Consider the following 11812-nt stretch of genomic DNA (forward strand, 5'->3'; position numbering starts at 1 on the left):
AAAGGTTACAAATTTGAAAATTTCCATTTTTTTAAAAACTGTGAATTTACAATTTTCACAATTTTATAAAAATAGAAGTTCATGAAATTAAAATGAAAAGGGAGAAGAAAAGAAAAATAATACTGAACAAAAATCAGCCAAAAAATAGACAAAAAGAATTAAAAATGAACCAACCTTGAGAAAAAATAGCTAGAAACCCACACTACTGGTACAGTCCTTAGTGAGCCGGCTTGTTCGGTCGTAGTGGGTGTGCACCCTGGACGAATTATCCTCTATTTTGGAGACTTTAAGATGCAAGCATTCAAAGAGTCAGGTTTCTGGAGTAGAGCTCTGGACATTGTGTCGCGCTCTGGGCGCTCTCTCTAGATTTTTTTTTAATTTTTGCACACGCGTTTTCAGCTTTTTTAGTGTTGTTTTTTTGGTTTTTCAACCATCTTCCTTAGCTTTTGGAACAAAAAGGAATTCTTGAAAAGATTGCACAAAAAACGCGTTCTCTTTCGAGAGGCACGGTTTTGCTTTCGCGAGAGGCGCGACCATGCCTCTCGGAAACCAAAAAAAAATGTGTTTTCTGTTTTTTTTCATCTGCGAGAGGCACGGTTTTGCTTTCGTAAGAGGCACGGTTGTACTTTCGCGAGAGGCATGGCCGTGCCTATCGGAAACAGAAAAAAGAATGCGTTTTTTGTTTTTTTTCTTCCGCGAGAGGTATGATTGTGCCTCTCAGAAATGAAAAAAGACGTGTTTATTTTTTTCCTTTCGTGAGAGGTACGATTGTGCCTCTCGGAAATGAAAACGCGTTTTTATTTTTTTTTCTTTTCGCGAAAGGCACGGTTGTGCTTTTTCGCGAGAGGCATGGTTGTGCCTCTCGGAAACGAAAAAAAAAAACATGCTCTCAGTTTGGTTTTTTGTTCGATCTTTTCGTGAAAAAGAAGCTCATCAAAATCTATTAACATGGGATATAGTTTTGAGAATCTTGACGCGAGGAATCAAACAGTGAAAACGGTTCAAAATTTGAACACACAATTTAAGAGATAAAACATTTTAAATAAACAGATCTACGAAAAAAAGAAAACTCTCAGATTGCGACAAGTGATACACATGAAACACGCCACTTGTCACAACCTAAGAAGGTGAGAGTGGTCTTTATAACGAGTATTTCTCAATTAGTGATTTTATGAACTTGAGTTTTATTTTTGAGCTGTGAACTTGTGTTGTTAGACGTGTGCACGGCGGAGAAAACTGTCAACAATTATGCGCAAAAAGAAAAGAGAAAACTGTCAACAATGAGGAAGCCCACCCCGGTCTATGGGCTTTGGGTAGCAACGGGCCCGGACTTTTTTTGTGAGGATTCCTTCTATCCACCGGTTCACTCCGACACGACGACCCCTCAAAAAAAAAAAAAACTCCGGCACGACGACCCTAATTCGCTTCGGCATTCCAAATCTCCACCCCTCGCCGCCGGCGACTCCCGCTCCGGCAAGGAATCCTCACAAATCCCTCCGGCACCGGCGCGGGTTCACCATGGTGAAGAACTTCCGCAAGCGAAGCCTCGAGTCGGACGCCGCCGACAAGTCCGACGACGAGGACACCCGCCGGTACCCTTCTCCCGCCCCCCCTCTCTTGCCTCGTTAGGGTTTCTGGCTGATGCCTCCTGCCCTTCACCCCTCGCAGCGTTGCTCTGGAGGAGGTCAGGTACACGCAGAAGCTCCGGGAGAGGAAGCTCGGCATCCCCGCGGCGTCCGTGGCCACCGGCGCCGCCGCCTCCGCCACCACTGACGCGTCCTCCGCTCGCGGCCGAGGTGGCAGCGGGGCAGGGGCAGCGGGCGAGGAGGACCTCGTGCTTCAGGACACCTTTGCGCAGGAGACCGCTGTTACCATCGAAGACCCCAATATGTGCGTTGTTGCATCTGACTCTGATTATTCTCGCCAATCCGATTTCCAGAACTGACATAAGCCTGGGTCTGATCGTTCAAGGTTGAGGTATGTGGAGAACGAGCTGTTGAAGAAGAGGGGCAAGACGATTGAGGTCAACGACAAGGACGATAAGGACGAGGTGGATGAGCTCTATGTCGTGCCGGACCACCTGAAGGTTTGTTTGTGGCTGAACAGCCCTGTGATTCACTCCTCAGGGTGAGATTGTTCGTGAGTCTGCAATGATATTGATGTTGTATCGTTTGCTTGCAGGTGAGGAAGAAGAACATGGAGGAGAGCTCGACCCAGTGGACCACCGGCATCGCTGAAGTTCAGCTGCCCATCGAGTGTGTGCTTGCACCCCTCTTTTTCTGTCTTCATTTAGAGTAAAACTTGCTAAAGTTATATCATTATGTTGGATTGAGAGGGGAAGGTGCCTAAAAGAAGCCTCAAGTGTTGTGTACTTGTTATTGTTGCTTATATCGATCAGCGAGGGAGAGCAGTTTACTACTGTTCAGAAATCTCTAGATAAGTGCATGAAACCTACTGGTTAATTCCCATTTGTGCAGATCAGTCATAACCTGTGCCAACTATTTGGTCCAATGGTCCATTGTCGACAAAGTCTCTTTGCTGGGTGCTGGCAGTTCTACTTCCAGTGTTTGCTGCAGCTAGATAGGTTTAATTTTGTGTGAACTCCAAACATCCTATTTTTTAGAGTTCATTAGAATTTGATTTTTTGTTTTTCATGATCAGAAAAATCTTTGTGGACGGAAGTCTAGGAAAGCATACGGATCTCGTTTGGTGTTATTACGTGTGCTATATGCATTTTATCCCTGTAATTGTAATATCTACAATGCCAATTCGAGATTGGTTTGCAATGAGTTCGGTCTATCATGGCTAGTTTATTGATCTTCTTTGTCATTGATGCATGCTAAATAGGAACTGAACCTATTAAGTTGTGTAAGGATGCAGAAAACCTACAGACATATCTCTGCTGCACTAATGCTATTGTTGATATTCAAGGCCTGACAGTGTGGTTAATGTCTAGGTTAATAAATTTGTCCATGACAATTTCTCATGGATATAGGATTTTCAGTAACCTAACAGTGTGGTTAATGTCTAGGTTAGTAAATTTCTCCAAGACAATTTCTCATGGATATAGGATTTTCAGTAACCAGGTTTCGTGCTTACAATAATTCGATGTTGGTGATATATTATATTTCTTGCTTTCTGAAATTAATCTTGGTGATCTCAAAAGATTTTTTCTGTGAATATCATCACTAACAGAAACTATCGTCGCATGATAGGTACAAATTGAGAAATATTGAAGAAACCGAGGCAGCTAAAAAAATGTTGCAAGAGAGAAGGCTTGCGGGTAAAACAAAATCAGACGCAAACATTCCATCAAGTTACAGTGCTGATTATTTCCATCGTGGGAGAGATTATGCTGAAAAATTGCGAAGAGGTTTGTATACGCTTAAGGTCATTTCCTTAATTTTATTTTCTTAGTGAGGACATGTATCACTATTACACGAAATATTTATATGATATTGTTTGGCATGGTATGTGTGAAAAAGACAGTTTTGTTCCTGTAGCAGAACTCTTCAGAGAGTATCTGCTATTGGTATTTTGAGTCTGTGGTAGGATTAGTTTAGAAAGTCGAACGTAAGATTTTAATTCATATTTCCGTATCATTAAAAATGCACTGTTGGTTAAATCCGACTGCGTAACAATCTGTGCTTCTGCAAATTGATGTCCCACGGAAAATCTAGTGGCAGTGATGCCATTTTAATGCTATTATGTTGTAATGTTATTGATATCACATCTTTGCTATGTTTCTTGTCATTTAATAAGCATACTAAACCATTGTTTACAATGCAGAACATCCTGAGTCGTACAAAGGTCAAGATTCACAAGCTAATGAAACTGGAGGCAAACCAACAGATAGTAACAATCCAGGTGGTCCACCTCCAGGACGTAGAGAAGCTGCTACCGATGAATTGTTGCTCGAGCGTTTCCGCAAGCGAGAAAAATTCCGTGTCATGCGAAGATAGCAATAGCTGACCGAGTACGCTGATTGCTGGCTTGGTGTTGTTGCCCTTTAAGCAGAAAACATGTTAGTGGCAACACACGGTAGTCCTCCATATATGTGTTGGGTTATCCGGTGAACACCTATCACACTCCCTTGGTTGGTTACTCTGCTTCTGCAGCTCCTGTTATGGAGAAAGAAGCACACAAACTTTTTACAGAAGAGCTATGAAACAGATTTGAGTGGGTCTGTTTGCCTCAACGTGTTGCATCAATCTGGGGCTTCATGCAGTTCGAGGACTTAACAGCAGATGTCAAATTGCAGGAGCCACTTTTATTCTAGGGATGTGTGACTCACAAATTGTCTGCCTGCATGTTTATCTCCCTGGAAGAAACTCTGTTCTCAGCTGTGCTCTTCTGATATGCTATGCATGAGCGGCATTCAAGGGGTAGTCGCAGGTGTAGTGCATTTTCTTATGTTCGCTTTACCCTAGTGCATTTGTCCACAGAATATACGTTCGTCAATCTAGCCTGCAAGCGCAATCTAAGTTCTGTTAATTGTTCATGGCTTTTTTGCAGTTCTGCTGTAGTATCTCCATCAATTTCTGCTTTTGTTCAACCCTTTACAGTTTCTTCAGTTAACAATAACACTTGATGGTTCATGGATGAGTAAACTTGCAGTCTGCTTTGCCGGCGATGTTTCTTGCTTTGCTTTTGGCCACAAGGTTAAAGTGTCATCTTAAAAACACCCAAATTTCCAAAGCAGTACATGATACGAACTAATTAACACATAAAACATACTCCCTCCGTCCCATAATGTAAGACGCTTTTTGACACTAGTGTAGTGTCAAAAAACATCTTATATTATGGGACAGAGGGAGTAAATCATTTTGTGAAACAAGGAATTCATTTTATGAGAAGGGGCGATTAAAACAGAACACGCAAAACAAAGATCATTTAGCAAACCAACTCCAACCAGCCAGACAGTAGCAACTAAATAAGTAGGTTCATCAAACAAAGGTCCATAGATACATTAATACTTTAGTCTACTGGCAATACAGTTCCAGTTGACCATAAAATGTGTGTGCAGCATTTCTCGACTGCCAAATAGAACACACTTGATAACATAGGAGTTACACAGCTAACACAAACTGTCGAGGTGTATGTATACTCTTGATCAGCACAAAACATGGCATGCGCAAATACAGTCAGCAATGCAATTTGGGAGACCTTCAGGCCGTTGATGAACCCGGCAAATGAATCCCCATGCCCAATATGTTCTTAAGCAAGGCCAGCTGACTCTTTCTCTGCACATATATGCCCTTCCGTGCCGTGTGCTTACAGTACTCGCACACTGGCTTCTCATACATGTATACGTCCTCCAGGGCTGCCGATGCTTTCATGACACTTTCGACGCAATTCACAATCTTCTCCTCATGCTGAAACCCAAAGACCATGAGCACAGACAAATTGTGGTGCTTGAAATCAGATGCAGGTGCTCTCCATAATACGTGCGCATCCTTCTTGTCCTCGCTGAACCCATACTGCCTCCTCTGCTCCCCATCCACTATCATTTCACATCGATGATCCCACACCTGCATTTTGGCAAGCAAAATTTTCAAATGAAAGAAAAAAAAACTTATGTGATTACTCAAACATTTTAATGCGCTCAGGAAGCTTGAGATGGGAATTTTCCACTGCAAGTTTAATGGGCGGCAGAAAGGGAAATTGTTTGGAGATTAGCTGTACAAAACTTTACCTTGATGCATAGCCCCTGAAGGGACGGTGCACCTTGGAGAATGAACAATGTCCAAGTCAGATCGCATTCCTCAGAAATGTGGGTCAAAGTCACATGCCTTAATTTGTGGAACACCTGCCACAATTGATTTGGTTCTTCTGGTCTAACCCAGATCTGCAGTAAGACAAAAAATGTTTGTGTTAACCTTAGGAACAGAACGTAATGCTGGCGTGAAGAGGGAAACTTATAGATGACTACGAGACTATTATCGCCTTCACTAACCTTCTCACAGAGAAAGTTTAAATTCAGGTGGCTTATGGTGGCTTTGCCAAGGAACTCACTTAACTTGAGCACCTTATGCCGTAAACGAGCCATATGAGTGATGCTCAGTGTCTGGAGCAGTGGGACATAATCTAAAGACAAAGGATTATGCTCACTGACCCATCAAGAAAAAGTCAGCATTGTTAGCTTTGGCGGCCACTTAAAATCAACCCTCTCAAAATTACACCTGACTAGCTCGAGTTCACGGAGTAGTGGGTGTGACACTTCTAGCAAAGACAGGAACCCCACGTCGCAGTTAAACAGGCGTAGGAACTCCAGTCGCTTGCATATGCTGAAAATTTTCTAGCTGGAGTCGTGCAAGACCACTGAATGCGTTTGGACAGGCGTCAAGAAATGACTTGAACTGTTTCCCTTAAGTGAGAACATCATCATTTGTGCATCGTTTGCCTTCCTTCATTGTAAAGAGAGATAACTCCGCTGACCCAACCTTCTCCGTTACCATGATGTTGGCAACAGTCTGGCCAATACTGAGAGTTCCATCGCCCAAGCAGAATCACACACACAGGAGGTTAATGGTGCATAGACTTGTAGTCCTGCTTTCCAGCATGATACGTCTGGCGAGGATTCTGGTTCTGGCAGCATCTGTGATGTCAAGTCGCCCTACAATATCGAGCAACACGCCATCAGGCAAAATTACTGAGCCGGTCCAATTGATCTTCTTCCTCTGCCTGCATTTAGCATGGAATAAAATCGGAGTTTGATTTCTTATAGTCTCCTGGATGCTATGTTTATACATGTTACCAAAAAATATGTAGTAATTTTTGCTGATTTCCAACAACAAAACTGCAATTATGCTATTTTCCGCTCACACAAGATGCAATTTTTACCACTCGTTTCTGAACGATTCCTACTTTGTATCTGCAAGAGGATTTAGATGAAGAACTGTCTCAGGGGAAAATAAAATATCAACAGGATAAGTAAATCACCAGATTGGCTAGACGGAACCATCGGTTATAGCTGCTGAAGAAAAGTCCATTTTTCAACCCCGAACTAACCGCTCGGTTTGATTTATAACTCTCATCTTTGAAACCGGACGTATTGCACCCTCAACTTGCAACAAAGTTTAAAAGACAACCCTGGTCTTGTTTGTTAGTAGGAAGCCATGCCTGTGATGGCAGCGTTCGCGTCAAGTGCACCAGGGGCGTGCACGGGCGCGCATCGGGCGAGTCGGACGTGGCCGGCTTGGTGGCGTGGGTGCATGTAGGGGTGTGTGTTGATCGTGTAGTGATCCTTTTTTTTTTTTGCGGGAAACTTCGAGCTTTATTCAACTATAATCTGTTCCCGCACGATCAGCCAAAACACTGGTCATGAGGAAGCCAGGTCGGGGGTCCATCCAGCAGTCGGTAATCCCCAAGGTGCTAGCATGTTTAGCACACAAGTGGACCGACATATTGGAGTTTCTCAATACATGTTGAACATCAAAAGATAGAAAAGATAAAGCTAGCTCTTCTATTTCTAATAATAGCGGCGCTACGATAGAGCGCGAAAACTGTCGCGAGTGCCATAGCTGAACCAATTCTAAGCAATCTGTTTCCATGAGCACTTGCGAAAAGCCTCGAAGCTGTGCGAATATCACCCCATCTCGCAAAGCAGACGCCTCGGCTATCAACGGGTCCGTGATGTGGGGGTAGGGCTTACTCCAGGCTGCCAAGAAGGTCGAGGAAGTCCGTGCCACTCCTCCAGCTCCAGTTCTGTGTTCAAGCACTGAAACACTAGCATCTGTGTTTACCTTTATCCAGCCTTGATCCGGTGGCCTCCAGCCATAGCCTGGTAGAACCTTCGTCTGTTCCAAAGGAAGCTCCAGCAAAGCAAGAGTTTCTCTTATACGTTTGAGAGATTGCACCGGGTTCATACTTGCTCTGTCACGCGTTATATTATTGCGAGAGGTCCAAATAGCCCACATGGCAGTAACAATTTTTGCCCGATCACTCTCTGAGAACCGAGAGTCACAGAGGATATCCCTACACCAAGTCATAGGGTGCAACTCCGGTAGCTTGACCTGCATCCATTTTCTAGCTTCTGTCCAGAAAGTTTGAGCATGTGAACACTTGATCAAAGCATGCATCAAGTCTTCATCAGCTCCCATGCACACCTTGCATCGTGCTAAGGTTGCAATATGCCTGTACTGTAGTGTGCTCTCCACTGGAAGAATGCCACGGAGGACCCTCCACCAGAACACACGCACCTTAGGTAGCACTTTGAGCTTCCAAAGACGAGTCCATAACTGCTTGTTATTCTATGAAGATTCTGTAATCGCCCCTTCCTCTAGAGCTGAATGCTCGTTATGAGTCATTAGAGCACGATACGCTGACTTCACAGTATAGGAACCCGATCTCTCATGATCCCAAGCCCAATAATCATCACCACCTCCTTGTCTGAGTGGAATATTCAAGATAGCATCAGCATCCGGTGGGATAAAGTTTTCTCGAACGACACCAGCTTTCCATGACCAATTCACATCATCAATCGGGTCTGAAACAAGATTAATAGGTGTTGTACCGATCTGTGCAGTTGGCCGCAGCGAAAGCTTGCCTGGTAGCCATCCATCCTACCACACACGCGTGGACGAGCCATCGCCGATCCGTTTTAGCAAGCCAGTCTCCAATGCCGCCTTCCCGGCAACGATCGCTCGCCAGGTAGCCGAGGCGTTGCGAGGAACAGTAGCATTCATAAAGTCCGTGTTCGGGAAATAGCGGCCTTTCAGCACCCGAGAGCATAACGAATTTGGGCTAGTGATAAGCCTCCATCCATGTTTCCCTAACAATGCAATGTTGAAGCATTCCAGATCACGAAATCCCATGCCTCCTCTGATTTTTGGAAGCGACAAAGACTTCTAGTCTATCCAATGTAGAGATCTTCGATCTATAGAACTGCTCCACCAGAATTTTGCCATCGGCGAGGAGATATTTTTGTACACTTTTTTCGTGAGTTTAAAGCAACTCATAGTGTATGTTGGCACCACCTGTGCTCTTGCCTTGATAAGCACTTCCCTCGTTGTGCAAGAAACCAACCTTTCGGTACCCCCATTCAACTTTGATCTCACCCTTTCTCCAACGAAATCAAAGATGCCTGAGGTAATTTGTCCAACTGCTATGGGGAGGCCCAAATATCTGTCATTGAATGCCTCGACTGATATACCCATCGCAGTTTTCACAATTGCTCGTACAGAACTAGGAGTGTTTGGACTAAAGAATATGAAACTCTTCTCTTTGTTAACACACTGTCCCGAACACTCACCATAAATCCTAAGAATGTTGTTTAGACGCTCTGCACTCTCCAGTTTAGCTTGCATGAATGTAAGACTATCATCTGCAAACAGCAGATGATTAATCCACGGTGACTGGGTGCACACTCGAATCCCCTTGTCCGCGTACACTTCACCATATCTGTTTAAAAGTGTAGTAAAACCCTCGGCACACAGAAGGAATAAGTAAGGTGACATGGGACATCCTTGCTTGAATCCCCTAGAAGGGGTGAAGAACGGCAACAACTCCCCATTCACTCGAACCGCGAACCGCACTGAAGTTACACACTTCATAATCAGGCGGATAAAGGTTGTGCTGAAGCCCAGCTTGGTCATAATCGCTTGAAGATAATGCCATTCGACGCGGTCATAAGCTTTCATCATGTCCAGCTTAACAGCACACACCCCATTCTTTCCTTTCCTCCTTTTCTTCATTGCATGGATACTCTCATGAGCAATAAGAACATTATCTGTAATGAGGCGCCCAGGCACAAAGGCACTTTGCTCCTCACTTACAACGTCATCCAGAAAGTCTCTCATCCTATTAACAATACATTTTGCTGCAATCTTGTATAGCACAGGACAAAGAGAAATAGGTCTATACTGGGTTATTCTTTGTGGATGCCGAACCTTTGGGATAAGGGTGATGGATGTATCATTCATACCTTCCGGAAGCTCGCCCCCATTCAAAAAGTTCAACACTACCGGGGTTATGTCATCTTTCAGCAATGGCCAGTGCCTCTGAAAAAATCCCGCAGTAAATCCGCCCACTCCGGGTGCTTTGGATGGGGCCATCTGAAACAGCGCCACCCTCACCTCTTCTGCCGTAAATGGCTTATCTAGGTGTGCATTCATAGGTGCTATCACCTTATTTGGAACTAAGTCCAGCAGTTCATCAAGGGGCCTGACTCCTTGAGATGTATACAAAGTTGTGTAGAACTGTTGTATTTCCTCATGGTCATCTGCCCAGGACTGGCATACCGACCCATCAGCTCGCACAAGTCCCTCAATTTTGTTCATTCTCCTGCGTTGAGCTGCTTGTGCGTGAAATTTTTTTTGTATTCCTGTCTCCCTCGCGCAAGTATGGTACTCTGGACCTCTGGCGCATCCATATTTCCTCCTGATGAAGTGCCTCACGTAGCTGCTTGACTATGGCTTTCTCTTCATCACTTGGACCTCTCCTGCCCGCGCGGCTCCTAAGCTTGTTCAACCTCTGTCGAAGTTTCCTCACTTTGGCCGTCAGGCTGCCGAACTCACGTGCGCCCCATGTGGATAATGAACTCTACATGTTATTGAGTGCACTAATCACCCCCGCTAGGCCATGCAAACCAGCTCCTTTTTGCCAATTATTCAAGACAACACTATCATAGTCTGCATGTGTCTGCCATACATCTTCATAGCGAAACTGCTTTCCTCCCCTTCTCCTCTCGGCCACATCCTTACGGAGTTCGACCAAGACCAAGCTATGGTCGGAGTCCGTGGTGCTTATGTGCCGAACTCTTGAGTGCCCGAACGTCTGGATCAATGCTGGGTTCCCAAACGCTCTATCAAGTCGGGCCCTGACGTTATCGTCCCCTGTTTGACCATTATCCCAAGTGTACTCTGTTCCAGACCACCCCATATCTTGGAACAAGCAATCATCAGCTGCTTCACGGAACACACGCATCTGCCATTCAGGTCGGGCAGCAAGCGAAAAATGTTCCGTAGCATACAGTGTTTCATTGAAATCCCCTACGCATAACCGTGCCGGATGTTGGATAGAAAACAAAGCCCGCAGACATCTCCAGCTGTGGTGCCTGTCTGATGCTCGAGGGGCCCCATAAAACCCCGTAAATCTCCATTTATCTCGATTCAGATTACTATTCTGCACCATCACGTCTATGTGCCCCGAACTAAAACTCTGAAGATCCACTTGAACCTCACTTGTCCAGAATAGACCAATGCCACCGCTTAGACCATCACTATCAACTGCAAAGCAGCCTGCAAAGCCCAGGAGATTTTGCAGACTTTCTACCCTCTTTTCCGAGTTGTAGGGCGTGCATGCATCGGAGTCGATCTCCAGCTTGCCGCGTACGTAGCGTAGACGAGCTGCATGCAGTAGAGGCCGTTGTGATCCGTTGGAGCCGGCCACGCAGCGCGCGTACGAGCGCGTCGTGGGTGCAGGCAGGCGAGGGCATGCGGATCGGGCGTGCCGGCCAGAGTGGAGGGCGTGGTGTTGCGTATGCATGCGCGTATAAATCCCTCCCACTGTAAACTGGTTCGGATGCGTTGGTTAGCCATGTATCCAGTTTGAGAGTTCGGTGCTCGGGAATAGTAAAAACGGGGCTGTGTTCAGCCGGGTGAAAATTCCAGTGTATCCTATACCTTCTTCTACCTCTAGTTTTGAGTGAGAGAGGGACTTCTACCTCTAGTTTTGAGTGAGAGAGGGAGAGCGGCAACAACATTGTTTTTGTGTGGCCAAGCGGTTTTGACCAAGTCAAAGCTTAGTCAGCGCCGAGTCAGCAGCCAACTCACACATACAGCATCTAAATCTATCCCCTCCTCTGTCTCGA

General features: G+C 45.1%; 1 protein-coding gene and 1 pseudogene across 2 annotated transcripts; one reads left to right on the forward strand and one right to left on the reverse strand.

The window, feature by feature from the left end:
* Positions 1–1356: 1356 nt before the first annotated feature.
* Positions 1357–4501, forward strand: LOC123129108 (protein COP1 SUPPRESSOR 2). Of its 2 annotated transcripts, none has more exons than XM_044549272.1 (6): positions 1357–1592; positions 1669–1890; positions 1972–2086; positions 2182–2255; positions 3216–3390; positions 3790–4501. In XM_044549272.1, the coding sequence occupies exons 1-6, from the start codon at positions 1519–1521 to the stop codon at positions 3970–3972; spliced, it is 843 nt and encodes a 280-aa protein (XP_044405207.1). In that variant the 5' UTR covers positions 1357–1518; the 3' UTR covers positions 3973–4501. The 2 variants fall into 2 exon arrangements, with proteins under 2 accessions (XP_044405207.1, XP_044405208.1); XM_044549273.1 differs by having other exon boundaries at positions 1358–1592; positions 3216–3373.
* A 667-nt stretch (positions 4502–5168) lies between these two features.
* LOC123129832 (uncharacterized) lies at positions 5169–10280 on the reverse strand (annotated as a pseudogene).
* Positions 10281–11812: the final 1532 nt, after the last annotated feature.

The sequence above is a fragment of the Triticum aestivum genome, chromosome 6A (genome assembly GCF_018294505.1).
Source record: "Triticum aestivum cultivar Chinese Spring chromosome 6A, IWGSC CS RefSeq v2.1, whole genome shotgun sequence".
NCBI classification, from domain to species: Eukaryota; Viridiplantae; Streptophyta; class Magnoliopsida; order Poales; family Poaceae; genus Triticum; species Triticum aestivum.